Below are 16,288 nucleotides of genomic sequence, written 5' to 3' on the forward strand. Positions count from 1 at the left end.
ACCTTCTTCTCCAACACTTTGTTTTTGAATAATTTAAACCAAATTGTTTCATTATTTATTTTAAGGCTAATTGGATTTTTATTGATGTATTATATTAAGTTAAAATAAGTGTTCATTCAGTATTGTTGTAATTGTCTATTGTTCATTTTAGTTTATTTCACTTTTGTTTATTATCTATTTCACTTGCTTTGGTAATGTTAACATATGTCTTCCATGTCAATAAAGCCCCTTAAATTGAAATTTAATTGAGAGAGAGAGAGAGAGAGAGAGAGAGAGAGAGAGGGGAAGGAAGGATGGATGGAGAAAGGGAGAGAGATGATAGAGAGAAAGGCTACGGGGAGAGATTATTAGTAGAATGATCTTGTAGTAGTAATTTAGGGAAGTAGTAGTCAGAGCGGGAATTGAACCATCAACCTTCTCTAACAGAAACTAACTACCTCCTATAGGCAATATGGTCCAAACCTACTCCTACCATCATCCGCTGTCGTTGTTTCTTGGCCTTCCTGACGTTTTGAATAAACCGGCGGCCCATCTTCTTAGCGTACCACACCGACACAAACATCCCGCCTACCGGAGCCTTACCGGAGCCCCGCGAGCTCAGATCAGCTCACCAAGATAGCACCTTACAAACCCCGGAGAGGCACGCGCAGGGGAGGTTCATATATATCCTCTATATTACATAAATAACACGCTGCGCGCGCTACCGATTCAGCTGAAATCGAGGATACACGAGGGAACAGATTGGTCCCCAAAAATTAAAACCACGTTAATTAAAAACTGTTAAACCGAATAGTCCCATGAGCCATGTAGACTATTCAGTCTAAAATGCTCTTCTCTCGAACCCTGCCGGTCTAATGTCGGTTCAGTAGATCGGAGTTTCAGCTCCAATCAATCAAACAAACAACAGTCCCGGTGAACTGTAACCGGCTCCATGGTTGGTCGTGACTCGATGCAGTTCCCCTCTTCTCTACCGACCGCGGGGAGAGAGGAGTCAGAAGGCGAAATAATTCCCTTCACAGCGCAAGATTCCTTCCGTGTGTCTGTCAACGGACGGACTCGTGATGTAAACGTTAGATTCTCCCGGTAAGGACAACACCAGCTGACACAGCCGTTTAGCCGTTCATCAGTCCGCGAGGCTGCATCTCTATTCCGGTCGGTTTATTCTCCTCTCCTCCTCATCTTGTGCACGTTACCACTCCATCTGGTGCTCACTGAGATGTATCTTCCTCTCTGCCCCCCCCCCCCCCCCCCACACACACACTCTCCCTCTCCTCACTCTGTCAGCTTTCTCTCTGTCCCCCCCCCCCACTTTCTCTCTCCTCACTCTGTCAGCCTTCTCTCTGTCCCCCCCACTCTCTCTCTCCTCTCTCTGTCCCCCCCCCCCACTCTCCCTCTCCTCACTCTGTCAGCTTTCTCTCTGTCCCCCCCCCCCCCACTCTCTCTCTCCTCACTCTGTCAGCTTTCTCTCTGTCCCCCCCACTCTCTCTCTCCTCTCTCTGTCCCCCCCCCCACTCTCCCTCTCCTCACTCTGTCAGCTTTCTCTCTGTCCCCCCCACTCTCTCTCTCCTCTCTCTGTCCCCCCCCCACTCTCCCTCTCCTCACTCTGTCAGCTTTCTCTCTGTCCCCCCCCCCACTCTCCCTCTCCTCACTCTGTCAGCTTTCTCTCTGTCCCCCCCCCACTCTCTCTCTCCTCACTCTGTCAGCTTTCTCTCTGTCCCCCCCACTCTCTCTCTCCTCTCTCTGTCCCCCCCCCACTCTCTCTCTCCTCACTCTGTCCCCCCCACTCTCTCTCTCCTCTCTCTGTCAGCTTTCTCTCTGTCCCCCCCACTCTCTCTCCTCATTCTGTCAGCTTTCTCTCTGTCCCCCCCCCACACTCTCTCTCTCCTCACTCTGTCAGCTTTCTCTCTGTCTCCCCCCCACTCTCTCTCCTCATTCTGTCAGCTTTCTCTCTGTCCCCCCCCCCCCCACTCTCTCTCTCCTCACTCTGTCAGCTTTCTCTCTGTCTCCCCCCACTCTCTCTCCTCATTCTGTCAGCTTTCTCTCTGCCCCCGCCACTCTCTCTCTCCTCACTCTGTCCCCCCCACTCTCTCTCTCCTCTCTCTGTCAGCTTTCTCTCTGTCCCCACCCACTCTCTCTCCTCATTCTGTCAGCTTTCTCTCTGTCCCCCCCCCCCCCCCACTCTCTCTCTCCTCACTCTGTCAGCTTTCTCTCTGTCCCCCGACTCTCTCTCTCCTCACTCTGTCCCCCCCCCACTCTCTCTCTACTTACTCTGTTAGCTTTCTCTCTGTCCCCCCCTCACTCTCTCTCCTCACTCTGTCAGCTTTCTCTCTGTCCCCCCCCACTCTCTCTCCTCATTCTGTCAGCTTTCTCTCTGTCCCCCCCCCCACTCTCTCTCTCCTCAATCTGTCAGCTTTCTCTCTGTCCCCCCGACTCTCTCTCTTCTCACTCTGTCCCCCCCCCACTCTCTCTCTCCTCACTCTGTTAGCTTTCTCTCTGTCCCCCCCCTCACTCTCTCTCCTCACTCTGTCAGCTTTCTCTCTGTCCCCCCCTCACTCTCTCTCCTCACTCTGTTCCCCCCACACGCTCTCTCTCCTCACTCTGTCAGCCTTCTCTCTGTCCCCCCCACTCTCTCTCCTCACTCTGTCAGCCTTCTCTCTGTCCCCCCCCACTCTCTCTCTTCACTCTGTCAGCCTTCTCTCTGTCCCCCCCACTCTCTCCTCACTCTGTCCCACCCACTCTCTCTCTCCTCACTCTGTCAGCTTTCTCTCTGTCCCCCCACTCTCTCTCCTCTCTCTGTCCCCCCCCACTCTCTCTCCTTACTCTGTCTCCCCCACTCTCTCTCTCCTCACTCTGTCAGCTTTCTCTCTGTCCCCCCCACTCTCTCCTCACTCTGTCAGCTTTCTCTCTGCCCACCCCCCACTCTCTCTCTCCTCTCTCTGCCCCCCCCCCCCACTCTCTCTCCTCACATCTTTCAGCTTTCTCTCTGTCCCCCCCCACTCTCTCTCTCCTCACTCTGTCCCCCCCCCCACTCTCTCTCCTCACTCTGTCAGCTTTCTCTCTGTCCCCCCCACTCTCTCTCTCCTCACTCTGTCAGCTTTCTCTCTGTCTCCCCACTCTCTCTCTCCTCTCTCTGTCAGCTTTCTCTCTGTCCCCCCCACTCTCTCTCTCCTCACTCTGTCCCCCCCACTCTCTCTCTCCTCACTCTGTCAGCTTTCTCTCTGTCTCCCCCCCACAGTCTCTCTCCTCACTCTTTCCCTCCCTCTCTCTGTCCCCCCCACAGTCTCTCTCCTCACTCTTTCCCTCCCTCTCTCTGTCCCTGGACTCTCTAGTTCTCAGCTAGCTGTCTCGCCCTGCCCCTCCCTCTCTTTCTCTCTGAAGGATTTCCCTAGCTCCTGTAACAGCCTCTGACAACATTAAATCAATTCACTGATATAATAGACAGACACAAAGAGAGGAGAGAAGAGGGGGAGGAGAGGAGAGGAAATGAAGGAATAAAGGAATATATCATAAGGGTGAATGTGAGAAGAAGTTAGTCTCTCTACCAACCTCTGCACTAACACACTCAGTGTTAACCTCTGCACTAACACACTCAGTGTTAACCTCTGCACTAACACTCTCAGTGTTAACCTCTGCACTAACACTCTCAGTGTTAACCTCTCTACCAACCTCTGCACTAACACACTCAGTGTTAACCTCTCTACCAACCTCTGCACTAACACACTCAGTGTTAACCTCTGCACTAACACACTCAGTGTTAACCTCTGCACTAACACACTCAGTGTTAACCTCTGCACCAACACACTCAGTGTTAACCTCTCTACCAACCTCTGCACTAACACACTCAGTGTTAACCTCTGCACTAACACACTCAGTGTTAACCTCTGCACTAACACACTCAGTGTTAACCTCTCTACCAACCTCTGCACTAACACACTCAGTGTTAACCTCTGCACTAACACACTCAGTGTTAACCTCTGCACTAACACACTCAGTGTTAACCTCTGCACTAACACACTCAGTGTTAACCTCTCTACCAACCTCTGCACTAACACACTCAGTGTTAACCTCTGCACTAACACACTCAATGTTAACCTCTGTACTAACACACTCAGTGTTAACCTCTGCACTAACAAACTCAGTGTTAAACTCTGCACTAACACACTCAGTGTTAACCTCTGTACCAACCTCTGCATTATACACTCAGTGTTAACCTCTGCACTAACACACTCAGTGTTAACCTCTCTACCAACCTCTGCACTAACACACTCAGTGTTAACCTCTCTACCAACCTCTGCAATAACACACTCAGTGTTAACCTCTGCACTAACACACTCAGTGTTAGCCTCTCTACCAACCTCTGCACTAACACACTCAGTGTTAACCCCTGCACTAACACACTCAGTGTTAACCTCTGCACTAACACACACAGTGTTAACCTCTGCACCAACACACTCAGTGTTAACCTCTCTACCAACCTCTGCACTAACACACTCAGTGTTAACCTCTGCACTAACACACTCAGTGTTAACCTCTGCACTAACACATTCAGTGTTAACCTCTGCACTAACACACTCAGTGTTAGCCTCTCTACCAACCTCTGCACTAACACACTCAGTGTTAACCTCTCTACCAACCTCTGCACTAACACACTCAGTGTTAACCTCTCTACCAACCTCTGCAATAACACACTCAGTGTTAACCTCTGCACTAACACACTCAGTGTTAGCCTCTCTACCAACCTCTGCACTAACACACTCAGTGTTAACCCCTGCACTAACACACTCAGTGTTAACCTCTGCACTAACACACACAGTGTTAACCTCTGCACCAACACACTCAGTGTTAACCTCTCTACCAACCTCTGCACTAACACACTCAGTGTTAACCTCTGCACTAACACACTCAGTGTTAACCTCTGCACTAACACATTCAGTGTTAACCTCTGCACTAACACACTCAGTGTTAGCCTCTCTACCAACCTCTGAACTAACACACTCAGTGTTAACCTCTCTACCAACCTCTGCACTAACACACTCAGTGTTAACCTCTGCACTAACACACTCAGTGTTAACCTCTCCACCAACCTCTGCACTAACACACTCAGTGTTAACCTCTGCACTAACACACTCAGTGTTAACCTCTCTACCAACCCCTGTACTAACATACTCAGTGTTAACCTCTGCACTAACACACTCAGTGTTACCAACCTCTGCATTAACACACTGTGTTAACAACCTCTGCACTAACACACTCAGTGTTAACCTCTCTACCAACCTCTGCACTAACACACTCAGTGTTAACCTCTGCACTAACACACTCAGTGTTAACCTCTCTACCAACCTCTGCACTAACACACTCAGTGTTAACCTCTCTACCAATCTCTGCACTAACACACTCAGTGTTAACCTCTCTACCAACCTCTGCACTAACACACTCAGTGTTAACCTCTGCACTAACACACCCAGTGTTAACCTCTCTACCAACCTCTGCACTAACACACTCAGTGTTAACCCCTGCACTAACACACTCAGTGTTAACCTCTCTACCAACCTCTGCACTAACACACTCAGTGTTAACCTCTGCACTAACACACTCAGTGTTAACCTCTCTACCAACCTCTGCACTAACACACTCAGTGTTAACCTCTGCACTAACACACTCAGTGTTAACCTCTCTACCAACCTCTGCACTAACACACTCAGTGTTAACCTCTCTACCAACCTCTGCATTAACACACTTTGTGTTAATCTCTCTACCAACCTCTGCACTACCACATGACACACTACAGCACTCAGCTTATACAGTATTCTATAGTAGAGAGAGAGAGAGAGAGAGGGAGGAATAAATAGACAGAGAGATAAAGAGAAAAGAAAAATAATGAGAGAGAGAGAAAGAGAAAGAGAGAGAGAGAGAGAGAGAGAGAGAGAGAGAGAGAAAGAGAAAAAGAGAAAAAGAGAAAGAAAGAGTGATATATATAAAGAGAGAAAGAGCCTTGGGGAATACGCTGCAGCTTTAATTGAATTTTCTCAAAATAATTACTCCAGTTCACTACAACACACCCAGCAAACCTGCAACATTTCCAGAACGTTCAAAAATGTTTCAAATGAAATACCCTTGGAATGTTCCCCTAACGTTCACTACAATGTTGTGCATCATCTGTATCAACCACCTCAGAACATTCCACAAACGTTCTCATTAGGTTTCCAGGTAATAACACAATGTACCATTAATGTCTTCCCAGCAAACCAAATGTGGTTGTTTAATGGTTCCCATAACTTGTAATTAGGTTGTGGGAACAGTGCGGGTACAATATTTAAGTTAGGTTCCACATGGCATTCTCTTAATAATGTAAGAATGAAATAAGTACGTTTTTAACGAAGTTCAGTTTATGTTTAACAAAATATTCCATTGATGTTCACATAATAAACATCTAACTTTGTCTTGGAGGTCCTGAGAACATTTCAAGAACATTTTTGTGTTTGGGGAACCTACAGTATTTATTATAATTTGTATTTGTATTCATTACGGATCTCCGTTAGCTGCTGCTACTCTTTGAATGCATTCCGTTGTACAACTGGCTAGGTATCCTCCTGTCCTCTTGGGGTCCAGCAGAATTAAGGCAATTATATCATTTTGAAAACATTACAAATATACACAACACATTTTTCAACATATTAATGTACCCACAGTGTTCCAACAACCGAATTATATTTTTTATATATATATATATTTATATATTTTTTTTTTTTTACCTAAATATGAGACCTGCATACATCTAACACATATAATATTCAACATGACAAAACACATAGAGAAAAACAGACATAATTCTCATTCTGAACTGACCACGAGGGACCAGAACATCTAATTTCAGCTCTAGAAGTTGTTCTACATAAAGGGTGTATAACAACTAACAGCAGCTTTACCCAACTGTGTGGAGACCGAAGGGGCCTCCAGGGTTATCCAAGCCTGAGACCGGGTTCAACCTAATGAAACATTCTGGGAACCTTTATAGAACAGATTAAAGGTGTGTTCTGGGAACCTTTATAGAACAGATTAAAGGTGTTCTGGGAACCTTTATAGAACAGATTAAATGTGTTCTGGGAACCTTTATAGAACAGATTAAATGTGTTCTGGGAACGTTTATAGAACAGATTAAATGTGTTCTGGGAACCTTTATAGAACAGATTAAAGGTGTTCTGGGAACCTTTATAGAACAGATTAAATGTGTTCTGGGAACCTTTATAGAACAGATTAAAGGTGTTCTGGGAACCTTTATAGAACAGATTAAATGTGTTCTGGGAACCTTTATAGAACAGATTAAATGTGTTCTGGGAACCTTTATAGAACAGATTAAAGGTGTTCTGGGAACCTTTATAGTACATATTAAAGGTGTTCTGGGAACCTTTATAGAACAGATTAAATGTGTTCTGGGAACCTTTATAGAACAGATTAAATGTGTTCTGGGAACCTTAATAGAACAGATTAAATGTGTTCTGGGACCTTTATAGAACAGATTAAATGTGTTCTGGGAACCTTTATAGAACAGATTAAATGTGTTCTGGGAACCTTTATAGAACAGATTAAATGTGTTCTGGGAACCTTTATAGAACAGATTAAATGTGTTCTGGGAACCTTTATAGAACAGATTAAAGGTGTTCTGGGAACCTTTATAGAACAGATTAAATGTGTTCTGGGAACCTTTATAGAACAGATTAAAGGTGTTCTGGGAACCTTTATAGAACAGATTAAATGTGTTCTGGGAACCTTTATAGAACAGATTAAATGTGTTCTGGGAACCTTTATAGAACAGATTAAAGGTGTTCTGGGAACCTTTATAGTACATATTAAAGGTGTTCTGGGAACCTTTATAGAACAGATTAAATGTGTTCTGGGAACCTTTATAGAACAGATTAAATGTGTTCTGGGAACCTTAATAGAACAGATTAAATGTGTTCTGGGACCTTTATAGAACAGATTAAATGTGTTCTGGGAACCTTTATAGAACAGATTAAATGTGTTCTGGGAACGTTTATAGAACAGATTAAATGTGTTCTGGGAACCTTTATAGAACAGATTAAATGTGTTCTAGGAACGTTTATAGAACAGATTAAATGTGTTCTGGGAACCTTTATAGAACAGATTAAAGGTGTTCTGGGAACCTTTATAGAACAGATTAAATGTGTTCTGGGAACCTTTATAGAACAGATTAAATGTGTTCTGGGAACGTTTATAGAACAGATTAAATGTGTTCTGGGAACGTTTATAGAACAGATTAAATGTGTTCTGGGAACATTTATATAACAGATTAAATGTGTTCTGGGAACCTTAATATAACAGATTAAATGTGTTCTGGGAACCTTTATAAAACAGATTAAATGTGTTCTGGGAACGTTTATAGAACAGATTAAATGTGTTCTGGGAACATTTATATAACAGATTAAATGTGTTCTGGGAACCTTAATATAACAGATTAAATGTGTTCTGGGAACCTTTATAGAACAGATTAAAGGTGTTCTGGGAACCTTTATAGAACAGATTAAATGTGTTCTGGGAACCTTTATAGAACAGATTAAAGGTGTTCTGGGAACCTTTATAGAACAGATTAAAGGTGTTCTGGGAACTTTATAGAACAGATTAAATGTGTTCTAAGGACGCTCTTGTAACATAAACTGAATGTTTTTTGCATCCTAAAATAAACCTTGTAGAATTATCGTCACAATTGGTCAGTTTTTGTGTTTTGGGAACATATATTTTGTGATGTACCCACATCGTTCTCACCAGACTGTTCCCACAACCTAATGAGACGTTCTGGGAACCATTAAAGAACAGATTACATGTGTTCTAGGAACGTTCAGGCAAATGTTTTATACAAAAATCATATAATCCTCACCACGACTGAACGGTTTTTGTTTTATGACCTAACGGATGTTCTTGTAACTTTCACAGAACCAATTTTGGTTTGCTGGGCACACACACACACATGCACTGCTCATACGTACACTCAGTGGGAAGCAGCCACTTCATCTTTACATGTCACCATTTTGTTTCTCCCCATCATTCACCTCTTCTCTCTCTTCTTTTCCTCCCTCTTTCCTTCTCTCCCAGAAACCCTCACTGGGTAGCACCGTTGCCTGGTCACCAACATCCTCATGGTTGCTATGGTAATAGTTCAGCTAAAAGATTAATTCATGTTTGTGTGTATCTGTATCTATGTGTGTATCTGTATTCATTAACACATGAGATTCCTAGAAGAGACACATTCTTCTCTCTCTCTCTCTCTCTCTCTCTCTCTCTCTCTCTCTCTCTCTCTCTCTCTCTCTCTCTCTCTCTCTCTCTCTCTCTCTCTCTCTCTCTCGCTCTCTCTACCTCTCTCTCAAACGCTCTCTCTCTACCTCGCTTTCTCTCTCCCTCTCTCTCTCTACCTCTCTCTCTCTACATCTGTCTCTCTCTCTCTCTTTTTCTCTCTCTCTACCTCTCTCTCTCTACCTCTCTCTCTCTCTACCACTCTCTCTCTCTCTACCTCTCTCTACCTCCCTCTCTACCTCTCTATCTCGCTCTCTCTCTACCTCTCTCTCTCTCTACCCCCCCCCTCTCTCTCTCTCTCTCTCTCTCTCTCTCGCTCTCTCTACCTCTCTCTCAAACGCTCTCTCTCTACCTCTCTACCTCGCTTTCTCTCTCCCTCTCTCTCTCTACCTCTCTCTCTCTACATCTGTCTCTCTCTCTCTTTCTCTCTCTCTCTACCTCTCTCTCTCTACCTCTCTCTCTCTCTACCTCTCCCTCTCTATCTCGCTCTCTCTCTACCTCTCTCTCTCTCTACCCCCCCTCTCTCTCTCTCTCTCTCTCTCTCTACCTCTCTCTCTCCCTCTCTACCTCTCTCTCTCTCTACCTCTCTCTCTCAGCAGATGGAGGTGCTTACTACCTCAGGGTAATACACACACAGCCAAACTCCTCCCCCACCCTTATTCTCATACACATATAGGTCTGTTTGTCTGGTAGCTGTCCATGGTTCTGAAACACACACAGCCGTAGTTAATGTTTACCAACACACTGGGGCGCTAACTCACTGTTATAACTCACATTACAGAGACACACACATATCAGGGTGGGTGTGTCTGTACCGTGTGTGTGTAACGTGTGTGTGTGTGTGTGTGTACCGTGATGGGTGCAAGGTGTGTGTATCCGTCCAGCTGTGATTGGTTGAACTCTCCGCTGCGTCTAGAGGTCATGTGGGCAGGGCTGTGGTCCAGAGACGGAGTCTCCTCATCCTGGTAACGATACTTCTACAGAGAGAGATAGAGAAGAGAGGGCGATGAGAGAAGGGAGAGAGAAGATAGAGAGAGAGAGAGAGAGAGAGAGAGGAGAGGGTGATGACAGAGGGGAGAGAGGAGAGAGAGAGAGGATGACACAGAGAAGAGAGGGGATGAGAGAGGGCAGAGAAAAGAGAGGGGGGTGTAGAAAGAGAGAGAGACAGAGAGAGAGAGAGAACGAAAGCGAGAGGAGAGAGAGAAAGAAATAGAGAGAAAGAGAAAGAAAGAGAAAGCTCTGCCATTTTTCTTGTAGGTATCTAGGCCCAAAGTAAAGTATCTTCAGCTCTGTAGGTATCTAGGCTCAAAGTGAAGAATCTTCACCTCTGTAGGTATCGAGGCTCAAAGTGAAGAATCTTCACCTCTGTAGGTATCTAGGCTCAAAGTGAAGAATCTTCACCTCTGTAGGTATCTAGGCCCAAAGTGAAGAATCTTCAGCTCTGTAGGTATCTAGGCCCAAAGTGAAGAATATTTACCTCTGTAGGTATCTAGGCCCAAAGTAAAGTATCTTCACCTCTGTAGGTATCTAGGCCCAAAGTGAAGAATCTTCAGCTCTGTAGGTATCTAGGCCCAAAGTGAAGAATCTTCACCTCTGTAGGTATCTAGGCCCAAAGTGAAGAATCTTCACCTCTGTAGGTATCTAGGCCCAAAGTAAAGTATCTTCACCTCTGTAGGTATCTAGGCTCAAAGTGAAGAATCTTCACCTCTGTAGGTATCTAGGCCCAAAGTGAAGTATCTTCAGCTCTGTAGGTATCTAGGCTCAAAGTGAAGAATCTTCACCTCTGTAGGTATCTAGGCCCAAAGTGAAGTATCTTCAGCTCTGTAGGTATCTAGGCTCAAAGTGAAGAATCTTCACCTCTGTAGGTATCTAGGCCCAAAGTGAAGAATCTTCACCTCTGTAGGTATCTAGGCTCAAAGTGAAGAATCTTCACCTCTGTAGGTATCTAGGCTCAAAGTGAAGAATCTTCACCTCTGTAGGTATCTAGGCCCAAAGTAAAGTATCTTCAGCTCTGTAGGTATCTAGGCTCAAAGTGAAGAATCTTCACCTCTGTAGGTATCTAGGCCCAAAGTAAAGTATCTTCAGCTCTGTAGGTATCTAGGCTCAAAGTGAAGAATCTTCACCTCTGTAGGTATCTAGGCCCAAAGTAAAGTATCTTCAGCTCTGTAGGTATCTAGGCTCAAAGTGAAGAATCTTCACCTCTGTAGGTATCTAGGCCCAAAGTGAAGTATCTTCACATCTGTAGGTATCTAGGCTCAAAGTGAAGTATCTTCACATCTGTAGGTATCTAGGCTCAAAGTGAATAATCTTTTCCCCTGTAGGTATCTAGGCCCAAATTGAAGTATCTTTTCCCTGTAGGTATCTAGACCCAAAGTGAAGTATCTTTTCCCCTGTAGGTATCTAGGCCCAAATTGAAGTATCTTTTCCCCTGTAGGTATCTAGGCCCAAAGTGAAGTATCTTTTCCCCTGTAGGTATCTAGGCCCAAAGTGAAGTATCTTCACCCCTGTAGGTATCTAGGCCCAAAGTGAAGTATCTTTTCCCCTGTAGGTATCTAGGCCCAAATTGAAGTATCTTTTCCCCTGTAGGTATCTAGACCCAAAGTGAAGTATCTTTTCCCCTGTAGGTATCTAGGCCCAAAGTGAAGTATCTTCACCCCTGTAGGTATCTAGGCCCAAAGTGAAGAATCTTTTCCCCTGTAGGTATCTAGGCCCAAAGTGAAGAATCATCACCCCTGTAGGTATCTAGGCCCAAAGTAAAGAATCTTTTCCCCTGTAGGTATCTAGGCCCAAAGTGAAGAATCATCACCCCTGTAGGTATCTAGGCCCAAAGTGAAGTATCTTCACCCCTGTAGGTATCTAGGCCCAAAGTGAAGAATCTTTTCCCCTGTAGGTATCTAGGCCCAAAGTGAAGTATCATCACCCCTGTAGGTATCTAGGCCCAAAGTGAAGAATCTTTTCCCCTGTAGGTATCTAGGCCCAAAGTGAAGTATCATCACCCCTGTAGGTATCTAGGCTCAAAGTGAGGTATTTTCACCCCTGTAGGTAACTGACTGATACTGTGATACTGAAGGGGATAGAACTATATAATGAGACTTAAAGAAGAGGAGGGGAGAGAGACTCATTGAGAATCAGGGAGAGATGAAGACATTATGATGTGATGTCATAATGGCCCCGAACACTGAGGAGCAGGACTACAGTACAACTGTCATAATGGCCCCGAACACTGAGGAGCAGAACTACAGTACAACTGTCATAATGGCCTAGAACACTGAGGAGCAGAACTACAGTAGGACTACAGTACAACTGTCGTAATGGCCTAGAACACTGAGGAGCAAGACTACAGTACAACTATCATAATGGCCCCGAACACTGAGGAGCAGAACTACAGTACAACTGTCATAATGGCCTAGAACACTGAGGAGCAGAACTACAGTAGGACTACAGTACAACTGTCATAATGGCCTAGAACACTGAGGAGCAAGACTACAGTACAACTGTCATAATGGCCCCGAACACTGAGGAGCAGAACTACAGTACAACTATCATAATGGCCTAGAACACTGAGGAGCAGAACTACAGTAGGACTACAGTACAACTGTCATAATGGCCCCGAACACTGAGGAGCAAGACTACAGTACAACTGTCATAATGGCCTAGAACACTGAGGAGCAGAACTACAGTACAACTGTCATAATGGCCTAGAACACTGAGGAGCAGGACTACAGTACAACTGTCATAATGGCCCAGATCACAGAGGAGCAGAACTACAGTACAACTGTCATAATGGCCTAGAACACTGAGGAGCAGAACTACAATACAACTGTCATAATGGCCTAGAACACTGAGGAGCAGAACTACAGTACAACTGTCATAATGGCCTAGAACACTGAGGAGCAGGACTACAGTACAACTGTCATAATGGCCTAGAACACTGAGGAGCAGAACTACAGTACAACTGTCATAATGGCCTAGAACACTGAGGAGCAGGACTACAGTAGGACTACAGTACAACTGTCATAATGGCCTAGAACACTGAGGAGCAGGACTACAGTACAACTGTCATAATGGCCTAGAACACTGAGGAGCAGAACTACAGTACAACTGTCATAATGGCCTAGAACACTGAGGAGCAGGACTACAGTAGGACTACAGTACAACTGTCATAATGGCCTAGAACACTGAGGAGCAAGACTACAGTACAACTGTCATAATGGCCTAGAACACTGAGGAGCAGAACTACAATACAACTGTCATAATGGCCTAGAACACTGAGGAGCAGGACTACAGTACAACTGTCATAATGGCCTAGAACACTGAGGAGCAGAACTACAGTACAACTGTCATAATGGCCTAGAACACTGAGGAGCAGGACTACAGTAGGACTACAGTACAACTGTCATAATGGCCTAGAACACTGAGGAGCAAGACTACAGTACAACTGTCATAATGGCCTAGAACACTGAGGAGCAGAACTACAATACAACTGTCATAATGGCCTAGAACACTGAGGAGCAGGACTACAGTACAACTGTCATAATGGCCTAGAACACTGAGGAGCAGGACTACAGCACAACTGTCATAATGGCCTAGAACAATGAGGGGAAGAACTACAGCACAACTCTCATAATGGCCTAGAACACTGAGGAGCAGGACAACAGCACAACTGTCATAATGGCCTAGAACACTGAGGAGCAGAACTACAGTAGGACTACAGTACAACTGTCATAATGGCCTAGAACACTGAGGAGCAGAACTACAATACAACTGTCATAATGGCCTAGAACACTGAGGAGCAGAACTACAATACAACTGTCATAATGGCCTAGAACACTGAGGAGCAGAACTACAGTAGGACTACAGTACAACTGTCATAATGGCCTAGAACACTGAGGAGCAGAACTACAGTACAACTGTCATAATGGCCCAGAACACTGAGGAGCAGAACTACAGTACAACTGTCATAATGGCCCAGAACACTGAGGAGCAGGACTACAGTACAACTGTCATAATGGCCCAGATCACAGAGGAGCAGAACTACAGTACAACTGTCATAATGGCCCAGAACACTGAGGGGCAGGACTACAGTACAACTGTCATAATGGCCCAGAACACTGAGGGGCAGGACTACAGTACAACTGTCATAATGGCCCATATCACTGAGGAGCAGAACTACAGTACAACTGTCATAATGGCCTAGAACACTGAGGAGCAGAACTACAGTAGGACTACAGTACAACTGTCATAATGGCCCAGAACACTGAGGGGCAGGACTACAGTACAACTGTCATAATGGCCTAGAACACTGAGGAGCAGAACTACAGTAGGACTACAGTACAACTGTCATAATGGCCTAGAACACTGAGGAGCAGAACTACAGTACAACTGTCATAATGGCCTAGAACACTGAGGAGCAGGACTACAGTACAACTGTCATAATGGCCCAGAACACTGAGGAGCAGAACTATAGCATAACTGTCATAATGTCCTAGAACACTGAGGAGGAGAACTACAGTACAACTGTCATAATGGCCTAGAACACTGAGGAGCAGAACTACAATACAACTGTCATAATGGCCTAGAACACTGAGGAGCAGAACTACAGTACAACTGTCATAATGGCCTAGAACACTGAGGAGCAGAACTACAGCACAACTGTCATAATGGCCTAGAACACTGAGGAGCAGAACTACAGTAGGACTACAGTACATCTGTCATAATGGCCTAGAACACTGAGGAGCAGGACTACAGTACAACTATCATAATGGCATAGAACACTGAGGGGCAGAACTACAGCACAACTGTCATAATGGCCCAGATCACAGAGGAGCAGAACTACAGTAGGACTACAGTACATCTGTCATAATGGCCTAGAACACTGAGGAGCAGAACTACAGTAGGACTACAGTACATCTGTCATAATGGCCTAGAACACTGAGGAGCAGAACTAAGGCACAACTGTCATAATGGCCTAGATCACAGAGGAGCAGAACTACAGTAGGACTACAGTACATCTGTCATAATGGCCTAGAACACTGAGGAGCAGAACTACAGTAGGACTACAGTACATCTGTCATAATGGCCTAGAACACTGAGGAGCAGAACTACAGCACAACTGTCATAATGGCCTAGAACACTGAAGAGCAGGACTACAGTAGGACTACAGTACAACTGTCATAATGGCCTAGAACACTGAGGAGCAGAACTACAGTACAACTGTCATAATGGCCTAGAACACTGAGGAGCAGAACTACAGCACAACTGTCATAATGGCCTAGAACACTGAGGGGCAGGACTACAGTACAACTGTCATAATGGCCTAGAACACTGAGGAGCAGAACTACAGTACAACTGTCATAATGGCCCAGATCACAGAGGAGCAGAACTACAGTACATCTGTCATAATGGCCTAGAACACTGAGGAGCAGAACTACAATACAACTGTCATAATGGCCCAGATCACAGAGGAGCAGAACTACAGTACAACTGTCATAATGGCCCAGAACACTGAGGAGCAGGACTACAGTACAACTGTCATAATGGCCCAGAACACTGAGGAGCAGAACTACAGTACATCTGTCATAATGGCCTAGAACACTGAGGAGCAGAACTACAGTAGGACTACAGTACAACTGTCATAATGGCCTAGAACACTGAGGAGCAGAACTACAGTACAACTGTCATAATGGCCTAGAACACTGAGGAGCAGAACTACAGCACAACTGTCATAATGGCCCAGATCACTGAGGAGCAGGACTACAGTACAACTGTCAAAATGGCCTAGAACACTGAGGAGCAGAACTACAGCACAACTGTCATAATGGCCCAGAACACTGAGGAGCAGGACTACAGTACAACTGTCAAAATGGCCTAGAACACTGAGGAGCAGAACTACAGTACAACTGTCATAATGGCCTAGAACACTGAGGAGCAGAACTACAGCACAACTGTCATAATGGCCTAGAACACTGAGGAGCAGAACTAC

General features: G+C 45.1%; 1 protein-coding gene across 8 annotated transcripts in view; it reads right to left on the reverse strand.

Annotated features, from left to right (window-relative positions):
• The window catches only part of LOC110494899 (disks large homolog 4), a 121,800-nt gene that overhangs the window by 36,335 nt on the left and 69,177 nt on the right, over positions 1-16,288 (reverse strand). For 4 of the 8 annotated variants that reach the window (XM_090183280.1, XM_090183281.1, XM_036987003.2 and 1 more), the window contains one exon: positions 10,158-10,283. The exons of 2 other annotated variants lie outside the window; for them this stretch is intronic. In XM_090183280.1, the coding sequence (XP_090039406.1) occupies positions 10,158-10,283 (126 nt within the window). Of the gene's footprint in view, positions 1-472; positions 1,295-10,157; positions 10,284-16,288 lie in introns of those variants that run through there. 2 more of the 8 variants (XM_090183283.1, XM_036987004.2) reach the window with 2 other exon arrangements.

This window comes from Oncorhynchus mykiss, chromosome 9, assembly GCF_057628025.1.
Source record: "Oncorhynchus mykiss isolate SJ-2025 chromosome 9, ASM5762802v1, whole genome shotgun sequence".
NCBI classification, from domain to species: Eukaryota; Metazoa; Chordata; class Actinopteri; order Salmoniformes; family Salmonidae; genus Oncorhynchus; species Oncorhynchus mykiss.